Source organism: Vigna unguiculata, chromosome 4 (assembly GCF_037176805.1).
Source record: "Vigna unguiculata cultivar grain cowpea cultivar isolate G323 ecotype 2 chromosome 4, ASM3717680v1, whole genome shotgun sequence".
NCBI classification, from domain to species: domain Eukaryota; kingdom Viridiplantae; phylum Streptophyta; class Magnoliopsida; order Fabales; family Fabaceae; genus Vigna; species Vigna unguiculata.
The window spans coordinates 12,956,166-12,979,736 of record NC_140795.1 but is presented as its reverse complement, the minus strand read 5'-3'; the positions used below and the strand labels follow the sequence as shown (position 1 = coordinate 12,979,736).

General features: G+C 33.4%; 1 protein-coding gene across 1 annotated transcript; it reads left to right on the top strand.

Annotated features, from left to right (window-relative positions):
- The first annotated feature begins 7,497 nt into the window (after nt 1-7,497).
- Nucleotides 7,498-9,546, top strand: LOC114182578 (UPF0481 protein At3g47200-like). Its single transcript, XM_028069475.2, has 2 exons — nt 7,498-8,217; nt 8,640-9,546. Exons 1-2 carry the CDS (start codon nt 7,562-7,564, stop codon nt 9,370-9,372), a joined length of 1,389 nt encoding a protein of 462 aa, XP_027925276.1. The 5' UTR covers nt 7,498-7,561; the 3' UTR covers nt 9,373-9,546.
- Nucleotides 9,547-23,571: the final 14,025 nt, after the last annotated feature.

Below are 23,571 nucleotides of genomic sequence, written 5' to 3'. Positions count from 1 at the left end.
GCCCGTGGCACACACTATCCCCTCTCCTGACCCGCTCAACACTCACAATACGCTCGTCGACAGTATCTGCTATGATATCAGCACGCTTGCGCAAGGCTGCTAGTTCCGCGGATCGGGTGAACCGCGACAAGGGAAGTTTAACTCTAGGGTCTACCCAGTCATACCCTGGCCGATGCAGGGCCGCATACTCCTCGGCCCCTACTGCACAGTCACTATCCACTGGGGATGATAGACTGTTCGACGAGTCGGGTATATCCCGCTCCTCGTCTGACTCACTACACCTACTAGAAGCACAATAAGCCGAAGGGGATGACATACCTGGAGAAGCTGCAACTTCTTCGCTTAGGGGGACCTTTCTTCTCAACACGCGTATCCCTCTCAATATGGGTCCTCTTCTTTATTTATAGGAGCCCTAAGGTACCAAATGAACATAGGTCAGGCACGGATTCCGATGTCGCCATCATGGCTTGTGTCTCGAGCCCCGCGCTACTCTAACTATATCTCTAGCAACTGCACCCCTATTTTCGTTTTGCAGCGCCGTCGTACGATTAATTACTCATTCATTTATGTTTTCATGCAGACTCTTGTTTCACTTCGTTTACTACGAGCCTGGGGGGCTAGTGTATTGGAAGTCTGGGTACATCCCATTAGTTAGGTACAATAGGGAAGTTTGGGAGGGATATACTCGGCCACGGGCACGACAGGAAAAGGTGAGGCACAGTCAGTAAAAGAAGGTTAGAGTGGTGTGGTCAGAGGCATATGTCTCGACCCAGGAGCCGTAAACATCACGGCCCAATGGCTAGACACATTTGAGGCACTGAAGTCAGGGAGTGGCCTGGTAGGATGGCAGGCACGCGCAGAGTGGAGGCCGAGTAGGTGTCGGCCCTGGGTGCCTGGTACATCTCGGCCCAAGGGTTCTGATGCGTAATGGGCTAGCAGTGCAGAGGGGTAGACCCATCCCAGTCACGGCAAAGATAGCACACAGGCCCAAGAGTTTGGAAGTCCAATGGAATGTAGAAATGTTACCGTTAAGGTATGAGAGGCAGTTACTGTATTGATTAAGATTCCTTAGTGTTTAATGGGAGAAGGAAACCGCTCTGTAGGCAATAATAACGGGAATAAGGCCAGGTAGTATAAAAGATATTTGGACTGTCTAGTAAAAGGTAAGTTTTATCTAAAGCCAAGGGGTTATTACTGACTTAAGCATCGGAGTATTTGCAGGTACTCACCCCTGACGGTAGTCCAGAAGCAGCTGTAAAGAGAAGGGACGCAAAGTGGGCGGAAGAATACAGAAGGCCTTTAGATCGCTTGGCTCTAACCCTTACAAGAACACTCTTCTTTATGTTTTTCGATCTTAACCATTCTCTTTATCCTTTGTAGTTAAAATCATGTCACTTTCTTTTTATATATATATATATATATATATATATATATATATATATATATATATATATATATATATATATATATATATAAAAGTTTATCCTCACAAGTCGATTAATGTCTTCACAAGAATATTTTATCTCTTTATAGATCTTTGTTTTATTTTTGAATAATACATTTTTACAAAGTCATAAATGATACATTTATTAGACTTTATTATTTTATTCTTATTTCAAGTAAACAAAGATAAGTTTTGATAAATTGATATTGCACAAATGTTTACATTGTATAGTTGTTTTCTAAGTAAAGCTATATTAGATTTGATGTGTTTTTCATTATGCACCTCCACCACTAGGTTGGTTATAATAATTCCAACAAAACTTTATTACTTCAATAGGAATATTGCAAGAAAAAGTATAGATGTGAAAAGTGTGTTCAAAGAGAAAAAAAAATGAAATAATATTTGAACTCCATAAAAGAGGAAGTTTGAATGTAGTTTATAAAAACTTTTTGAAGAACTTTTCATGATAAAATGAAGATTGGACTTCTAAAATGTTTAAGTAAAAACAACAATACGTTACAAGAGTAAAATAAATTACTTATTGACTACCTCTTTATTTTACTGAGATAAATATTTACTAAATACAAGTATTCTTTAATATTAAATTACTTTTAATATTTATGAGCATTTTATATTTGTCATTTTTGACGTAGAAGAATAGTTTCTAAAGAGATTATAAGAAAAAAATTTAGTATAAAAGATATGATCTATAATCACACTTCATAAAAAAAACACTATAAGAAAATGTTTGATTAGTAATTAATTTTAGTGACCAAAAATTATTAGTCACTAAAGTAACTAATTTAGATATCAATTTAAAAAATTATATATACCTAAAAGGAAGATATTGTTGAAGGTCATTTTTTTTCCACTCCTTGACCCTTTTGGAAAACTTTAGTGCACTCTACTCACCATGAATGCCATCCGTGATATCTCCTACCTCGACGTCAGCCACCACATCCTCCCTTCTCAGCCCTTCCTTAAGATCTCTATTTTTTACACTCATGTCCAAGAGAATATTACCTTTTTGTCAAATGAGTTTGTGTCCAACACTTTTTTTTTTTAATAAAAAAAAAAAAGGTAAAAGTAAGAGATACGTCTAATATGTAGAAAACTCAAAAAGACAATAAAAAAATATGTATCTTAATAAAATATTTTTAATTTTTATTATATTTGATTTAATATTTTATCATTTATTATTATTAAATGTTATGCTTTATCTAAAAATAAAAAATACCTCATTTAATAATCATCATCTTTTAATATAAACTACGTATAATTTAAAAATTATGAAAAAAAAATTAAAAATCCATAAATTACATATAATGTAAAAAAATTTAAAAGAAAAATTAGGGAGCCATTGCCACCCATCCCTGAAAAGCTCCGTCACTGCCTCCGTCATTGTCGTCGTCCCTGAGGTGGGACAAAACCTTTGTCATGCCTCTCCCTCACAACTACAAGTGGCAAAATGGGCTGGGCCCAACGGGCCAACCTATCAGCCCGTGTTAAAAGGAACGAGCTAGGTTGAAGATTTCAACCTATTAGCCTGTTCTAGCCCGTCCCGTCCAGCCCGTCAACTTGATGGACCAAGGTACGGGCCAGCCCGTCTTGATCCGTTGGTCTATTTTAAAAAAAAATTAATTAAAAAAATTAATTTTTTATATTATATATTTTAAATGTATAAATATACAATAGTATTGTAATTTAAATCATTAACACCTACAAATTAAGTTTGAATTATTAGTTATAATTGAATAATTTAATATGTAAATTTAATAATTATTTTAACTTATCTAATTAAAAACATTAACTAATCAATTAAAAGTTAAGAAAATATTTTATTTGATTAAATATGACTTTAATAATAATTTATATGTATATATAAACAAATTTTAAAAATAAAACAAATTAAAAAAATTTGAAAACAAATTAAAAAACTTAAAAAAAAAAAAAAACTGGACGGGCTAGCCCGACCCGGCCCATTAACCCGTCCTATACGGGACGGGTTGTGATTATTGGCCTGTTTCTATTTGACGGGCCAGACCGGTCCAACCCATTTTTGACGGGCCACATACGGGCCGGGCCAAAACGGGCCGGGCTGGCCCGTTTTGCTACCCCTACTCACAACTGCTTTAACGACTCCAACAACTCTCTCCTCACCATTTACCTCTCTTATGTTGTTCGCCTATTGGTTCCGTTGTTGCCATTACTGCTAGGTACTTCACATGCTTTCTTTCATATTTGATGAATGTCAATGGCATGGAGTTGTTTTGAGCTAAAGTTGCAAACAACATGCATGACACCAAATTTAAAAGAAAAAAAATTTTGAAATTCATCCTTTGCACACACGTTTTAATGAAGTGTTTTTAGTTAAAGTCATAGCACACCATACATGACTTCAAATTAAAAAAGAAAAAAAAAATGAAACTCGTCCTCTGCAGACACAACTTCAATATTTTAGTTTTGAGTTGAAGTTGTCCATCTTTTGCATAACTTCTTATTTCTAACCAAAGTTTTATGTCTTCCTCTGCATAAACAACTTCAATGTTTTTAACTTAATTAAGATAATCAAAGTCATACTCATTGTCCTCAACTTTTGTTTCCATATTTTGAAATTCAAATTCATCTTCTTTATATACGTTTTCTTTGTATTCGATACAGAATCGTGTGCATAAGACACAACTTCTTTAGAGGAAGACATACATGCTAAATATAACTCACCCACATGTAATAATTATTTTTAAAATTTTCCTATTATGATAAAATTAGTATAAAATTGCATCACTGAAAAAACCCGATTTCATTTGTATTGTATAATGTAAGGCCCAGTTTATTTCTCTGCCCTAATGTTTAAGGGTTGGCCTTAATCTGTTGGGCCTAAAGGCTGGCCCATAGGGTGCTAAGGCCTTAAAGCTGTTAGGGTTTCCCTTTCAGCCTCACTCTTGCAAACAGAACCTAAACGCTGCCTCTCTTCCGTTTCAGAGCTCTGCTAGGGTTAGCCGTCAACTATCTCAAAGCGAACTCCGACTCTTCCATTCCATGTAAGTTGCTTCTGAACTAGTAGTGGTCTTCCTCTAGCTATATTTTGGCGTTCCCTTGAGGCTCATCTCAATATCCCGTTCTGCTTTATCTCTTTGTTCCTTTTCCAGCCACTTGTTTTGTTCCTAGAGCGACTGTGTTCTTACGTTCAGTGTCGAGGTTGCGTCGGGATAGTCTACTAGCTTATTTCCATGTAAGGGAAGCTAGAAACCTTCTTTTTGGTGTGATTAGTGTTCGTTTTGTCCATGTTTCGTGATTGTCTGAGCTCGTATGCTACTGTGGATGCATGTGCTGGTTGAATTTATTGTTTGGGTATGAAATATAGCTGTTGCAGGATGAATAGTGGGCGAGACCTGTTATTCTTGCCCAAGCGGCCCAGTCTCGCCTAGGCGAGACTTGCAGAGAACAAACCCCAGCTCGCGCCCGAGCTCTCGCTCAGGCAGAGGGTCTTAGTTTTGAGCGAGGTACTATCTCGCTCAGGCGAGAGACGCTCGCCTAAGCGAGCTCGCGTGGGAGCTCGAGGTTTGTCACTGTAGTTGCAGCCTAGGTGAGGGACCTCATCTTTGGGAGAGGAGTGGGCTCGCTCAAGCAAGGGAGGACTCGCCCAAGCAAGTGCGCGGGAAACCTTTCATTTGCCTCTGTCGCGATCTCACCTAAGCGAGGGCTTGTCACTGAAGTGAGGGAACTCCTCTTGCCTAAGCGAGGGCTTCTGGCTTGAGCGAGATGCGTTACGGGCCTCGTTGTTTTCTTCAATTGAGTGCTATAAATTGTTTGGTTGATTAATTGATGTTTTTTAAGTATGAAGTATGAGAAATGGCATGGAATATATGTGGTATGGGTTGAATTGATATATTGATGCAGCCTTAGCATGTAAAGTGAATGAGATGGACGTTATTGAAATGGCAATGGTATTGGTATGAGATGAGACTCTATACTCATGAAACTGATGAATGAGGTGGTATGGTACAATATGGAATACGAATGAGAATTTGGTTACAGATGTGGACCCGAGGTTCGAATGCATGATTACTGTTACTTGGTTATATGAATATATTTGGTATAAGTCAGTGCGTAATTCCTTGGAGTTTCTAGGTGAAAATTCAGGGTCGTGCTTCAGTGGTCGGGACGTAATTCCATGGCCCCTGTTAGTGGGTGTCCATGGTGGTGCCCCATCTATATAACTTGGTAAGGATTCAATGTAAGGATTGCATCCTGACACTCTAAGGAGTCAATTAGTCTCACTTAGAGCGGACTGACTCCTGTGGTGAGAGTAGCAAGAGGCCTGAAACTCATTAAGGGCTAACCTTGTGTGTGAGGGAATTGATTCATTGTAACACTTGTAACACATAGCTCGGGGGTGAGCAGAGGTATCCACCACAAGTGCAAGCATCCGCCGAATTTGACAGATTATATGTATCCGGATGAGTCGAGTCGAGTCCTAGTGTATTGATTGAAAGATCATAACATGCTTGGATGATATATGTATATTGGACTATGAAGGTATATTTGATTGTATGATAAAAATCTTGTTGACTCTAGCTTACCCTTTGCTTGTTTGATTGCTTTGTATGTTGTTCTTATACCTTTGCGATGATCATCAATTTATTGGTGGGAGCAGATGTGAGAGGTACTCGCGATCAACAAAGGAGGGATGATTCCGCTGCATAGTTTACATGGGCTGGACTTTATTTTTCTTAGTGGGTTTTTCTTTAGGGCTATGGCCCATGTATCTATCCGTATTTTGATTTATATACATTATGTTAAACTTTTGAACTAGTTTCCTTTCGGGCATCGTGGTGTGCCTTGGGTTATAAGGAGTTAAGTTTTAAACTCCAGGACTGTGTTATTATATTATCTCTATCTGACGCTTCCTTTAGTTTCGCTTACTAAATTAAATGGGGTGTTACATATAAAGCATGTTTGCACTTCATTTAGTATCACTTCTGCTTATGGAGTCTAAACTAGGAAATTGTAAGAAAATTAAGGCCTCTTTATTGTAAAATATACGATTCTACTTACCTACCTACCATTTTCAGCATGAATTTATTCAGACTTGAAATACTACATTTCAGCATGAATCTATTTAGACTTGAAACACTAGCAAAGCACAATGAATGCACACACATTTTCACCGCTATTTCTCATTATTCATTCCAAACTTGAAATATTAACAAAGCTAAACGCATCGAGTACTATATCTCCTTTACCCCAAGAATAATATACACAAGTACAGCGTCAAAGTAATTTCAATTTTTTTCTTTCTCATTGCTTTTTTTCATTTTAGATTCCGCACTCCCTAGTAACCATAATTAAGATAAACCAATTTGCAATCTAAATGTTATAATTTGAGTGGAAATAAGTAAATTAAAGAACATATATGTAAAAAATTTCCCATAAACTAACTTTCTTCCTCTACAATAAATCAATCTAATAAAACCAAATTTAGAAAAAAAAAATAATCAATCATCGTATCGACTAAATTAAACATTATTTTATAAATTTAAAATTATTGATATTTAAAATAGTCTTTATTAATAAAAATAATATAATTAATTTGTGAATTAAAAGTCTGAATTGGTTTCAAACATTATAACTACCAATCAATGTTTTATCTATTTACTATTATTGATGCTAAGTCTAATTTAAAAATAAAGACTATTTTTAGAATTAATAATAGTAAGTAATTAAAATTTTAGTACATAATATTAAAAATCAATTTAAATTCTAATTCAAAAATCAATTATTTTATTAATAATAAATGTTATTTTATACATCAATAAATTTGAGTTTATGAAATAGCTTCTAACTTAGTATGTTAACTAATTATTTTTGTGCTGTTGATGTTTTTTCATTTGAAAATGACGTTGGATGAATTTGATTCAAGTTTTACCGGTGAGGAATCTTTCCGTAATTTCTTGAAACACGCATGAAATACAAGTTCAGTGATTCTTACACTCCAATTTTCTGACTATTTAAACTGCAATAACATGGAGTGTTTTCATGAACCCCGAACTTCACTTGTCTAAAACAGTCACAAATACCAACAAAACCAATCCTTAAATAGCATTATTGCACAACATGATTGAGACACCATACCTCAGACAGAACTTTACCAAACTACAAAAGGCAAAGGAAACAGCAAAAAGTACAGCTCCAAAGGTACAAAAGGTAGCAAGTTATCTCCGAGATCGAAAGCATTCGAAGAAGCATTACTTACCCAGGTTAGTTTCAATTGGTCCAATCGATCATGATAAACGGAAGCTGGAGCTGGGAGAAAACTACAAGCTTATGTGGGCAGCAATGTACCTTGAACGCACCCAACAACATGATCAAACTCTGTATCAAAGGATTGCATCAAATATCGAACAATTGAAAGAACGGTTTGCCGAGGATGTCATCAGAGACTTCCCTGGTGATGTTGAAAAGCTGTCGTGGATGCTATTTGTGGATGGATGTTCTCTGCTACAAATCTTGGACAGGGGAAACCTTAGACATCCCGAAGACTTGAATGTTAAGGTTGACCAACTGGTTCTTGTGTTGCAGGATGTGCTTTTGTTGGAGAACCAGATTCCCTATGAAGTGCTTAAACTCTTGTCAGACCACCAGAACGATGACACACTGGTAGACAGCATGAACAAGTTTCTTGATACCAACCATCATTTGTCACCAGCTAATAAAGACCGAAAAGGAAAAGATCAATGCAAGGCCAAGTTTGATAACAAGGAAGGAAACAGGTATATACACCAACTTTCAATCTCAAATCCTTGATAGTTTGTATTTCGTATGATAAAAAATAAACTAAACCTAACTTAATCTTATAAAACTGACTTATAAGATGAAATTTGCATCCACTTATATATTATGAAGTTGTCTTATTTAATCGAAGTGGAACTTTCAATACCTTCTCATGCTGAAATATATATATATATCTTGTGTCTGAAATATATATATATCTTGTGTGTGGAACTAAACATTAATGGATGGTCCGAACAACAAACAATAAATTTCATTAAGATAAACTCTAACATATGACTTGTAAGATGAGATTTGCACTTATTTTATTCAAAGCGTAAATAATTGCAGACATATGTAACAAGTTGATATGCCACCAAAATTCAGCCATTATGATATACTTTGAACATGGTTTGTTTCTTAGGTCATTGGATGAATACGGGTACACAAGCGATTATATAAGGAATGAAGATACCCTTCATCAAGAACACAAAATAGAGGTGGGCAAGGGGTCACCTTTTCATCTTCTGGACCAGCTTCACAGACGTGTGGTTGGTGGTGAGTCACAACATCAGAACACAAAGAGGTGCTTCGACACGACAACATACAGGAACATAAAGGAGCTGAGAGCAGCAGGGATTAAACTGAAGTTAGGAAAATCACGCAGGCTGAGAGACATCTTCTTCTCTTATCGCTGGAAGTTTCTTTGTGCCGACCTCACACTTCCTGAGATAACAGTTGATGATACAACAGCTACTACTTTTCATAACCTGATAGCGTATGAGATGTGTCCAGATTTTGAGAACAAGTTCGAGATTAGTTCCTTTGTGGCTTTCATGGACTCGCTCATCGACCACCCTGAGGATGTGAAGGAGCTGAGATCAGCGAAGGTTCTGCACAATTCACTTGGGAGTGATGAGGAAGTGGCGAACCTCTTCAACACCATAAGCGCTGACTTGGTGCCCAACTGTGAGATCTATTCAGATGTTAGACGAGAAATCGAAAAGCACTATAAGAAGAAATATAGGGCTTGGATTGCTCTTGGTTATCATACTTATTTTAGTAACCCTTGGGCAATCATTGGTTTTTTTGCTGCCCTTTTTGCCCTAGTTCTCACTTTCATCCAAACTTGGTTTGCCATTCCCCCTAAATGCTGAAATTTCTTTCCTACTTTTCAATTTCTGTCATAAAACTTTCTTCATGCGTTTGCTACTCTTTTCTAATCAAAATTTGGAGTTTCACTTTGTAAGAGGCTCACAATAAAATTCTGTTTCTTGATTAATGTATCTCAGAAAGTTTGTGTTAAAATTTATCAATCTTATATTGTGTTCTCTATTTTTAACATGACATTATAAAATATTATTCTTTTGTTTTTGTTGATACTGCTACAAATTTTATATTTGAGGATCATTATAAAAAGAAAGTTCCACGAAGTTGTATCAAAATATATATATATATATATATATATATATATATATATATATATATATATATATATATATATAATGCAAAAAGTCCAAGAATAATGCATGCACTATAGAAGAGTAAAAAATATTGATAATTAGTAACTATCATTCGTAAAATGTAACATCCCCGAAATTTGTTTTTAAATGTGTTAAAATATATAAATTATTTATAAACTCCTAAATTGAATATGTATAATATGTTAATCTAAACTATATGAAAAGAAACACTTCTCGAAGTTATCCTTATACACATATCTAATATTTTGACATCTGTCCAATTTTTTGGTTTTTTTGTCATTCTCCTCTTTTAACTTTTTTAACCTTTCCGCTTTCCACCTAGCTCATCTTTTAGGTTTTATGGCTTATGAGGATGGCTTATGAATTTTAAATTTCTTTCGTTTTCTCTCCCTCCTAAACACTCTTTCTGCTCCTCCTCCCTTCTCCTTCCTAAACACCCTTTCTACTCCTCCTCCATTTTTCGGTTCCAAGAAAAAAACAATTTAGTTGTTATAAAATTGGTTGATGTATATTGCTTTCACTTTGGTTGATCGTGTTGGAATAACGAGGATGACGACAAGGACGGGCGCTGGCTCCGGTGATGGCGCTAACTCGGGATCGTGCTGTCGTTTCTGTTTATGAGGATTGCGATCTTGAGGTGCTGACTCAAAGTTTTCGTGTAAAAGGGTATGCTTTTCTTTTCTTTTTTATTAGTACCATTTGTGTGTTCTAGAGTTTTCTAACTTTTCTTATTCTTCTTCCCTTTGTATTTTAACGTTTTTTCTATTTAAGAGTAGATTGAAGACTTTTAAAGACCTAAGATGAAGTTCTGAAGGCAGAAGAATGAAAAATAATTATTAAGAGGTTCTATATGTAGAAAGGTTTGATTTTTATTATTTCCCCATTTTTTTGAGTTTGATTTTATTAATTCTTCAGAGTTACTTATTTCTTCTGCTTCGATCAAGTAAGATTTCTGAGTTGGCTTTCGTTTGTTTTTGTGACAGATGTCTCCAAAAAAGCTTTACATCTTCGATGTTTTATTTTAATAGAACAATGTTTAAACGGTTAGTATGTGTAGTTTCATAACTTTGGTTATCTTTTTATCATTAATGTTTTCATTTTACTAATAAATTTATGTTACGAGTTCCTCATGCCATGATTTTATTCCCTTTTGAAGGAAGTTGAATAAAGGTTAAATCTTTAAGGTAATTTTATTATGATCACAACCTAACTGTATTTGAAGCTTTGAACAAGATCTATGGCTGATCAAGTAGTATTTATTCTAAACTTTTCAAACATGTTATTGGCTGCTTTCTAAATTTGAATCAATATTATGTTTTACGAGTTCCTTATGTTATGGTTTTATTCCTTTTTAAAGAAAGTTGAAGAAAGGTTAAATCTTTAAGGCAATTTTGTGTTAATTTTTTGAGAACTTTTGGTTTTGAAATTTTCAAGTTTGGAGAAACAAGGTTTGGAAGCAAGGATTAAGGTGGTTTGCAAAAGAGGATTAAAAAAGATTCGATTTTTAGTCTTTTTTTTTATGCTTCAAATGCTTCTCATTTTTTCTTTTTCTGAACTTTTGTAGTCGCCGTTGACAGAGGGGATGTCGAAGTAAATTTTTTTCTATTGATGGGAATTTTTGTAAGGTGATTTTTTTTTTTTGTGAAATGTTGTTGGTGATTTCAAGTGAAATGTTGTAGCAATTCAAATAAACACTTGCACAGATAGGTTTTGTTCTTCCTGGTAAGCTTTATTTTATTTTTAGGTTTTCTAGGTTTTGTTTTCTTATTTGATTTTATTTCATGGTTCATCGGGTTTTTTTTTTTTTGGAGAAGTTCTACATATCAAGGAAAGTTACGGTGGGAGTGATTCATCTCATCTTCGTTTATTGTGGTTATGGTGTTATACTTTTTCATCATCTAAGATCCAAGGCCATTTGGTTACTTTAATGTTGATCCTTATTGAGGCTACAAAATTGGTTGCAAAGCTTGATGAGAAGGAAATAAAAATAGTTTACCAATGCTTAGACAAGTTGATTTCATTGATGGGGTCCTCCATGCAGGTCTCCCTAGTTGTTGGCTATTTTATTTATTTTGCTGATGAATATATTATTGGGTAATTTTTCAATAATGTGTTGCTTTTGCTCCAGGGTTTCTCTGGGATGAATAGGTTTAGCTAGAGTAGATGGAGTAAAGTCCAGTGTGAGATGATATTGGCGTTTCTTATCATTTGCTTATTATTTCTAGCCAAGGTATTTTTTGTGAGGAACTTTGTGTCTTTCAATGAAGGACAAACATTGTTTAACCTTGGCTTAACTTTTTGAGATGAGTTATCAGCTAAAATTACTGTAACCTTTTTCCTTAACTGCAACTTTGTATTTCCATGCCTTAACTGCAACTAAAATTAGAGTAATTTATGTAGATATATATAATATTGTTGAATTTGTATTCTTCTCTCATGAAGGACTTCGTGATATCATATTTCAGGGATAAAATGAAGAAAGTAAACAAACTCTTAAAGAGCTTGAAACTAAGCACATCAACTATAGGAAAAGACAAACAAACTTCTTTACTTCTACTTTGTATGTCAGGATTCATCCAAAATTGAAGCCCTTATGAAAGGAGGCGAGGAATCCATTTATTTGAAACCAAAACTTGAGGACAATATTTCAAAACTGCAAAAGTTATTGCTTGATGAGGAGAAGATCTTGGATGAAATCACAAAGAGTTCCAAAGGTGGACTTTTATCATTTTTATTAATTTATTTCCAATATAGTGTTGTCTATTAATAAAAATATAGTGTTGTTTAATCATAATTTTTTTATAAACAGTTTGGGAACCTTCCATAACTTGTCTCCCTGTTTTGCCTTACTGTTTTTTCAAGCTACCAATGATATGGATAAAAGGTCATTTTCCATGAGTATCTCATTTTATAAAGGTTACATCCCTTTCTTCTTAACTTCTTTTTATTGACTTTTATCTAACACTGTGTCCTGCATATTACTAATTTTTTTCTTTCATTTTTAAATATTTCTCTTTATTTATAACAGTCACCACTAGTGCAAAATAAGTATATTAGATCGATTCCACAACCGATCTAATATGCACTGATGTAATATGTCAAAGACATATTAGATCGGTTCTAAAACAACCAATCTAATGCCTTTTACTGAAAAGAAAAAAAAAACATTTCGAAAGTGACCATGCAAAGGGGCAAAGGAGAAACCAACCACCAAAGACCACCAACAAACCACCACGGACCAACACCAATGAACCACTAAGTGAACCACCAACGAACCACCATGGAGAACACCGCACCCCAACCGCAAACTTGACTAAGAGACTTCACGAAACACCATGGGGACCAGCGGCACACATGCGGTAAAGCAGCGGCGTCACAAATTTGCTTCATTTGCAAAGGAGATGGGAAAGCACCAAGCACCAAGCACCGAGAAAGACAACTACAAAGAGAGCTTTCTCCACAAACAAAAACCCTAGGCATGAGAAAAGGAGGGAAAAAAACTAACTTGTTGCATTGGTTGTTGAAAAGTGGCATGGAAGAGAAGAAGAAGCTTGTTGAAGCACGATGTTATGGTGGTAGGGCACGATGACGGTGGTCAATGGCGCTAAGAGAAGAAGACGCAGTGGAGGCACAAGAGAGAAGACCACAGGAGGCACGAGAGAGAAGACGAAGTTTGAAAAATAAAAAGGGTTTTCGTAATTTGTAGTGCATAAAACATATTAGATCGGTTGTTTTTTTAACCGATCTAATATGTACATATTAGATTGGTTGTTCTTTATATAACCGATCTAATATGTATACATTAGATCGGTTCTCCCTATAACCGATTTAAAATACTCTTTAGTATTTACAAAATTGCCACAGTGTTTTAAATTAAATCGGTTCCGCTTCGACCGATCTTATATTTTGTTCTAATATCACCATTTTGCACTAGTGTACCTACATGCTAGATGAAATCATATGGAGTTAAATAGCCAACAATTTTCACTTTGGTGCAACAACTGCCGAATCAAATTTATGAATAAGCCTTTGAGAATCCTACTATTTCAATTCCAAACACAACCTATTCTTTTATTTATAAATATGTTTTCAGTTCCTTTTTCTTGATCAATAGGTTGTTCTAGTAGTTGAAAGCTTGATGGTTAACATTGCATTCACCATTATTTGGTTATCCAAGATCACTAGCATGTAATCTTTAAAGAATGGAAATGTTCAATGGAGTACCAATACATTTTAAGAATTGGACGAGAGAAAACTATAGTTTCCATTTATATTCCTGTCCTTCTTCTCTTTTTCTATTGTTGAAGAAATTGAATTATAGATTTGAGAATTACTTAGTATAAACCATTGATATGACTTAATTTGACAATGCTAAATATTTTCCTGTTGTTTTTCTAAAAGGTAGAAGACATTAGAATATTGAGCAAGGAAAATATAATTTTCTTAAGTGATTCATTTAGTCTCACTGACGTGGTTTTTGTGATTACATTTATAGAAAGAGCAGGATACCTGCAAGGACATCAAGAATAAGATAAAGATGGCAACAAGAAATATTAAAAATTTTCATGAAGCAAATACATAAAGCTTCATAAATTTCAGATTTCGATAATAAAAACAACGTTCATATGCTTAAATGTAAATTAATTTCGTAAGTTATTGCTTGTCAGCAAAATTAATTGTTCGGTTTGTTTCAATTATTATTCTTTTCATGAAAAATCACCTTTGCTTTGCATAAAAAAAGATAGTTATAATTTTATTTTAGAATGTTTTATATAGTTTTTCAAAAATAAATCTGAATCACAGAAGACTAGATTACTAATTATTTTGAATAGCTCACGAAAAAAGTTGATAAGTTTTCTTTCAAATTAAAACTATATTTTATAAATGTAATAAAAATAACTTTTACTTTTTATATATTCTCTAAAGTATTAATTATTGTTTATATACATATATCCTTAAAATTGTTTTTTTTAAAGTTCTAAATTTCTAAGTAACCTTTAGAGATATATGTAGTGTGAAGAAACTTCTAAAAACAAAATTTAAAACAAAATTAATTATTTATTGAATATTAAAAACAAAATTAATTACTATAATATTTTCATATTTATTATATTATGTTTAACTTTTATTATAAATTTAATGTCTATGTTGATAGCAACATCTGCATGTAATTTTGTTTAAAACTTTTAACATGAATTTCAGGTTTCTCTAAATTTTTTTAATAGGGATCATATAATCTCAAAATATGTTTGCATTTCTCCATTTTTTCTTTAAGTTGATTATTCACGTGTGGACAATACTTTGCACGAGACCACCAAAGTTCACAATATACCTAGTGGCGGAGCACTGTTAGGGCAGGGAGGGGCCATGGCCCCCCAAAAGTTTTAAATTTTTTTTATATTATATATATTTTAATTTTTTTAATATTATAAATATTAAAAAATATATTATAATTAAATCAAATATTTTATTTCTTTTATAAACATAATAATTAATGTTAATACATAATAAAATATAACATTAAACATAATAAAAAATAAAGAATAAAAAGATTTATCAAGATATTTTTTTTTATTTTTATTTATTATGATTTGAGTTTCTCACAAATTGTTCTCATATTCCATTCTCACCTGTTTTTTCTTGTTTTTTAAGAGAAAAATATCTATTATTTTTGCTCTTATTTCTCCTCTGTCCTCTTCCATTCTCATGGGAGAAAAGAAGAAGGTAATTCTTTGGTCTCAGTTGATAGTGAAATATTAGTTTAATAATTTATTTAATGATCCTCTTTTATATTAATAGTTTATTTCATGAATATGGAAGAAAACATATTGTACTATGTGTTTTTTTATAACCGAATCTTAATTGTGGTTCCATTATATGTCTTGAGTTTCTCACAAGTTGTTCTCATATCTCCTTCTCAGCGTTTTCTTTTGTTTTTGAAGAGAAAAATATCTATCATTTTTGCTCTTATTTCTCCTCTATTCTCTTCCATACTCTAGAAAAAAAAGAAGGTAATTCTTTGGTCTCAATTGATAGTGAAATATTAGTTTAATAATTTATTTAATGAGCCTGTTTTATATTAATTTTTTATTTTATGAACATAGAAGAAAAAATATTATACTGTGTGTTTTTTTTATAACTGAATTTTAATTGTAGTTCCATTATATGTCTTGAGTTTCTCACAAATTGTTCTCACCTATCTTCTTTTGTTTATGAAGATAAAAAGATATGTTATTTTTGCTCTCATCTTTCGGCAGTTTTCTTCCATTCTTGAAAAAATAAAGAAGTTAATTCTCTCTTGTCTCACTTCATAGTAAACTATTAGTTTAATCATTTATTTAATCAACCTCTTGTATATTAATTTTTTATTTTATGAAAATAGAAAACAAATATTGTACTTTGTGTTTTTTATAACTGGATTTTAAGTGTGGTTTGATTATTATTGAATTTTATTTTGATAATTTTTTAGATATGTGTGATTTCTTTTTTAGTTATTGTTATACTAAATTATGTATTTACTTTTATTTCATTTGTGACAATAATTAAATATATAAATTTTTGATGTATTATTTTGGCTCCCCCAACAATTTTCGTCAAGATCTGCCACTGAATATACGTATATTTTATTTTAACAACTATAAGTACATATACATTTCATTTTAATATAATATATAACTAACAACTCTAGTCGTAAAACACAAATAATTGAGAGTCAATGTCTGATAACAATATCTTAATATAGGACTTTATTGAATACAGTCGGTTAAATATTATACTACGATTTATTAGCCAACACTATCCTCTAAATCAAAAGTTAACAATCCAATATAATGTGTTTTTTATTGGTATTTTTTCTTCTTCTTCTTATTATTAGTATTGTTATTATAATTATTATTTTAGTGTTTTTATTTTATAAGGACCAAAGTTGACAATAACAAATTTTAATTTTATAATACTATTATTCTTTTATATATTAATTATTATATCAATTTTATAATATAACACGAATAAATTTATGTGCAAATACATAATAAAAAAAAATATATAGACCGTGCATAGTCACGGGTATCATGCCAGTTTTATATAATTAAAATTGAAACAAAAGGGATGTAAAGGATATAAAGTATATAAATTTTTCAGAAACACTATAGACTTCCTTCAACTTAGGTACATCAAATCATCTACTCCTTTACCAATCATGATCACAGTCATATGATAACCACAAATAGAAATCAAAGAATGAGAAAATATGATAATAATAACAGAATGAAATCTTTAATTAAAGAAGATTTTGTAGAGGATTTTTGAGAAAGGTAAGTAAAAGAACAAAAATATGTAAATGATGTAGAAGAAAACTTCCTACTAACAAAAGTAATAGCTTTAAAATATGCATAGGTTTCAATAGCTTTTGGATATTAGAATACGCTAACCTAGGTTGGAATAACTAACCTTAGATTCTTATGTGTAAAATGGAGTCTCAAATTTCACCTATGGACTTTTATGGAGCGTTCAAGACAGTGTGTCTAGAGACTTCTAGAGTTGTTGCTAGCCTTCTAGATTATGGATCATTGTATCTTACCTCTTTTCCATTTACTTTTTACATGCTCATTATCATCTATCGTTAATTTCCATTCCATTTCTCTCGTATACTTTGTGTTTTTTAGGTTTCATCTCTTGTCTTTCCATCTCTGAAAGCTTGTCAAGAACCACCCAACTCTCTCACCACACATTGCCCAAATTCCCATCAAAATGCTAACAAGAACTCACAAAATCACCAAATTTCCCTCGTCTATAGCTTACTCATAAAAACACTAAATTTCCGTTGTGTATAGCTTGGAATATTAGAACAAGAGACAAACTTTGCTAAATAAAGTGGTAACGGGATGAATTGGTTTTAAAGCTTTTTTAGTTAAAAATTTATTTCTTAAAATGTTTTCAATATATAAAAACTAGAATCTATCAATATTGATTAATATATAAAAGAAATGAATGAATAATAAATATGATAGAAAGAATGAAAAACACACCAAAAATTTATAATGATTCAGACAGTACAAGAAAATATTTTATTATCAACCAATTTTACTGAAAAATAATAATTTTTCACTCTATTAGCAAATTTAGATACCGATTTATAAACTAAAAATTATTGGTAATTAAAATAATTTTTAAATTGGTCACTATAGTGAATTTGTCTCTAGATTGATCACTAGCATTAGATACCAAAAAAATTGGTCTCTAAATTTGTATCTAACTTTGTCACTAATGGGGCAAATTTAGAAACTAATTTTTTTTGTAGCTAAACCCTTGATAACTAATGTTAGTGACCAATTTAGAGACCAATTCATTACAATGACTAATTTAAAAACTATTTTAGCTACCAATAATTTTTAGTTTATAAATTGATATATAAATTTGTCACTACAGTGACTAATTATTTTTTTACCCTTAAAATTGGTCACTAGTAAGAGATTTTCTTGTAATGAGATCATCATTGATCATACGTTCAATCTTAACTTTCCCCTCCAAAAAAATTGGTTTCATTGACAACAAATGGGTTTAAACAAACCAATAAAGAAATAGTTTGGCTAAAATTTTCTACCCGTGGAGTATGTAATTTGACCGTTGCTGAAAGGCAACAATTTTTTTCCTAAAGCTACAAATGTTTTAAAATCGTTGCCTTAGATGGAAATACCACACATTTTAGTCGATGCTTAGGAAACACATTATTTTATAGTTTTAGGTAACACACTTTAAATGATGTATATTCTTTATGTCTTGTTTAGAAGAAGATATTTAGAAGGCTAATTCATTTATTTGAAGAAATTAAATTTTTTACATTAAAATGACTTGTTTGGATAAAAAAATTAGAAGGAAATTAAAATTTAAGAAATTTTGGAAGGTGATAAGTGTTCAGTTTTAGTTAAATTGCATATTATTTAGACACATATCTTTCTTAAATTCAATGCAAAAATTACTAAAACAACTCCTTTTGCATTAAAATATATGGATTGTGGAGTGAAAAAATTATAATAAGTGGAATTTAACATATTTGTACTATTTTTGCAGGAAAAATGAAAAAAATTAAGAAATTGGTGCTAAATCCCAAAGTTGAAGCTCAACTAGAAGAGATGAAATGAGAAAATTCAAAATATGAGCCTAAGCTAGAGTAGCGATATTGGCGCTAAGCCACATTTAAGGAAACCTTCACTATAAGGAAATCCAAAGCTCTAGAATGACAGCTGAGCTTCAAGAGAAAACCCCCATGGAAGGGAAAGCTCCATTGCTGATCACCAAGTTGACTACCCAAGCTTGGGAGCAAACCTACTCATTAAGGAAACCTTCATAGTTGATCTACTTGGAGGAGAGTTAGAACAATACTTAGAATTTTTATAAATATAGAGCATGTCTCTATTATTTTCATGTTGATTTTGTAAGTCATTCTAGATAGGGAAACTCCATTAGCTTAGGTTCATATTATAACATCCTTTGTAAGCTATGGAAGGAGGAAAACTACTCCATGTTCTTGTTATGTTCTTGTTGTATATATCATTATGAGCAGTTAAGTTCTTCCTCAGTGGGATTAGATGTAACTTCTAAACTCTCTGTACTACACTTGTTTGATATATATTATGTTTCTATTTTTAACGATGCAAAACCCTCTCAATGTAAAAAGTAAAAGTCCACGGGCACAAGCAAGTAAATCAAGCTCCACTAAGATCAAATATGAGTACAAGAAAATCAAATAAAAAGCACAAAAAAGTTCCTATAACCAGCCAATACATCAAAGAAATAAAGCTTTCAAATAGGAAGAACAAAGAAAGAGAAATCTAAAATAGAACAATAGTGCGAGATTGATTTCTCTAACCTCATACCTCTTATTGACGATCCCAACAAAATAAAGAACCTTATGCCGCAAATCTACTACCAAACTTTCAGCTCGATCCAACGATGAACAAATAAAAAGTCACAACTTTACTGAAGCAACTCCATGAACATGCTAACAAATTTTCTCTGTTGGGGTGCAAAAATAAATCTATGTTTTTTACCAAAAATACCCCTCTCCACTTAGATTAAATAGTGAGACAAAATAAATTTGACTAGATTAGACATTTTAGACACATAGTTGTGAGCCAACCCAACAAAAATGTCAATGTATGGATTTTATTTTTAGTATAGTCACTAGTGCAGTTTTGACTATTTAACTCGCGTTATAGGCCTTGGTTATCAGGAAATCGAAGCATATAATGGCGCAACGGCACTTTTACAATTCCTACCAGCTTTTCTGCGTCGGTTCCCTCAATAACCGAAGCAGAACCTACTTTTCTGCCTCGGTTGCAGTAGACCCGCTGCCATAAAGCTTTTAGGCTTCGGTTTCCCTAACCTGAAGCAAAAAATTAACTGGGAGAGTGACATTTGGCCTCGCTTATAATTGAACCGAGGCCAAAAATCACTATTTTACCTCGGTTAAAAATTGAACTGAGGCCATATACCAAGTTAGGGATTCAAAATGCAAATGCATTGTTCTTCATTTTCTACAATGCAACATTCGTGTTTTCTCTCCTCTGAACACGCCGCAGCCATCCACAACCGTCATTGTCCTGCCTCCATTCACGCCATTAGCCACCGTCGAGCCACCTTCCACGCTATTGCGGTCATTTGGGTTCCACAATAGCTGTTGGCTCGTCCCACGCAGCCACCGCGCCAGTCTCCGTTGCGCCACCATTCCACGCCATCAACAACTGTTTGTTTTCCCCAAACTAAGCTTCTCCATTGTCTGTTAGTCTCTCGTGCCACCCTTCCTCCTGTTTCGGCAAGCCACCGTCGCACTCTACCATGTTCTCCCTACGTGTAGTGGTTAGTTAAAATTCAAAAAATTACGTGATTCCCCTTTTTTTATTTTGCATTTTGTATAATTGTTTTTGTGATTTAGGCTATTTTTTTGCGTTTTGTTAGGCTTTTGTTGGGATTTTCTTGGTTTTTATTTTTTTTCTCCTATTTTTTATTATTTCTTGTGTTTCTATGGTTGTGTTCTTTATCAGGTATTGTTGCACTGTGGTGGGACTGTATAACTTTCGGGAACGTGAGTATCGTTGCATCCTCCCATTGTTATTCGCTTCACTTTTCATGCTCCCAGGTTCTTATTTTTGTAATGAGTCTATGAATTTATAGTCTATTGTGTATTAGTTTTATTGTATGTATATGTGATTAATTATTTTCTTAAATTAATCTCTTATTTTGCAGACATTCAAGAGTACTACACCAATTATTGCGAAATCCATAAAGTTTAGTAGGATAACATGTGTCAAATTTATAATTCAGATATACAATAGTATTGATTAGGATATTGACTTGTTGTTACAAGATACTTTCAAATGTATTTGGATTGTGGATGATGTCATGTTTCATAAAATGTATAGTTTTGTTTCTGGTTTGACTGGTCTGGTTTTTTGAAAAAATATGCAGGTTAAAAATTGTGGGAATAACCAAAAACAAAAATTTTATTTAAAAAGTTAACAGGACAAATGGTTTCGGTTCTCATTAGAACCGAGGCAGAAATAAGGGGTATATGGCCTTGGTTCTCATTAGAATTGAGGTAAAAAGGTGAGTTTCTGCCTCAAGTAACACCCGAGGCCAAAAATTGACATTTTTTTGCCTTGGTCTTATATGCCTCGGTTTTGAAATCGAGGCAGAATAGCAAAAATAGCCACTGTCAATTATCCTTTTTGCATTGGTGTGTGGTCCTTTGTTTTAATTATTTCACGTAACCATAATTCATATATCTACATAGTCATAAATTACAATTTGTATATCGTCTTATTTTTGATAGTACGCAGAATATAATGATACTAGTGCGATTGTGGGACTGATATTGACAATTATATTGTAAGTATATTTAATATTTAATTTCTATATAGTTATATTTTTGAGAATTGAAAGAGACTTTATATTATCTACATTGTATATCCATTGATTAAAAAAAACTACGGATATAATTATTACTAGGGATGTCAATGGGGCGGGTAGGGTACGGATAGTAGCTCCCCCCGTACCCTACCCACTAGATAAATATTCGCCCCGTACCCATACCCATATCCGTCGGGTATCCATTATGCGGGTACCCGCCTATATTTTTCATATCCGCGGGTATCCATAGGTACCCGCGAGTATTTACAAAATTATTAAAAAATAAATATTTAATCATAAATTCAAATAAAATAAAATAAAATACATCATTGTCATAAATTTTAAATAAAGTTCAAATAAACTCAAGTTCATTCAAGTTCAAATAATTATAAAAGTAGATATAAAATGACGTTCAACACAATGAAAATTCTTTCACTACTACAGTTTTGACTTTTTAACTCGCTCTTTATACCTCGGTTGTACAGCAAACGAGGCGTATAAACACGCGATGGCAATTTTGAAATTTTTCAACCTTTAATGTCTCGGTTATTTCAATACCCGAGGCAAAAACTTACATTATGCCTCGGTTCACTCAAACCCGAGGCCTAATGTCTGCCAAAATTTTTAATTCTCCCGTCATTTTTAATTTTTCAATTAAACGAAAAGGGTTTTGTCTCTGTTGTTTAAGACCCGAGGCATAAACTTCACACTGTTCTGATTTTATTTGCACTGCAGGAAGGTGGAAAGTTTAGGTTAAATAAACCAAAATCAACCACAATCCTCGTCTTCCTCTTTGCACCACATTCTTCCTCATTTTCTCTAACACTTCAAACTTTCTTTCTCTCCATCTCCAAAATCAAACCCAATCATTTCCAAAGTTTCAAACTTTCTTTCTCTCCAACATCTCACATCCAACATCCAATCTCAAAGGTAAGATCTTTCAATGAGGGACGTTGCGGTAGCGTCACTGGCCATCTGACGCGCCACCACCATTGCGCACACCGACGACGTGGAGACATGGCGGAAGCAGAGGGACTTTGGTTCGCCGGTGCTGCTCGTCGCTGCACCACAGACGACAAATGCACGCCGCCACACGCAGTGAGGGACTCTGGTTCGCCGGTGCTGCTCGTCGCCTCTGGTTCGCCTTCATTGTCGTCTCCGTTCGAAGTTCCGACGCCATCATCCTCCGTTCGAAGTTCTGACTCGCCCGCGGCGATTATTTCTCCTTTGTTTCTTTAGCCGTCCAACCTTTTTCTTCCTCTTTTTCTTTGTGATTTAATACAACAGAGTATGTGTGAATGAACTGAGGTGCGAGTTGGAGTGAGTATGGTGTTTGGGTGTATTTTCTGTGTGCAGGTTGAAGTGTAAAGGAACAGTGGGTTTGGGGATTCTGTGTTGATTATGGAACTCAGGCAGAAAGGCTGGGTTGTTTTAATTTTTATTTTATTTTTAATGTCTATATTAGGCCTCGGTTATTCTAGAACTAAGGCAATAATGATTGAATATGCCTCAGGTGTAAACCGAGGCAGAAAGGTAACATTTTTTACCTCGGCAATATATGCCTCGGGTCTTAAACCGGGGCCAAAAGACTAAAATAACCGCGGCAGAAACTCTTTCCTGCACTAGTGTTTAATTAATGTTTTGATCAAAAAGTCCACTTTCTCCAATTGATTCCTAAAAAATAAACAAAATAAACAAATAATAAACCTCAATTGCCACGTGCCAAATATTCTTATTTTGATTTCATCATTTGACAACAAGCATACCATAAACGTTATTGTCTATATAGAATTTGATGTATATGCCCAATTTCAAATAAAGGAAAGAGAAGAATGTCAGGGGTGTACTTGGAAGAAGACAACGTACCAATACTATTGAAGTTTGAAGAATGAAGACAGAAGACAAGATGTGCAACTTAGAAAAAATTAGGCTAGAATATTTTTTACCAATATATATATATATATA

Coding starts and splice junctions, on each gene's coding strand:
- LOC114182578 (XM_028069475.2), top strand. CDS start 7,562: ATGATTGAGACACCATACCTCAGACAGAACTTTACCAAACTACAAAAG. Junction 8,218..8,639: donor GATAACAAGGAAGGAAACAG/GTATATACACCA, acceptor TTTGTTTCTTAG/GTCATTGGATGAATACGGGT.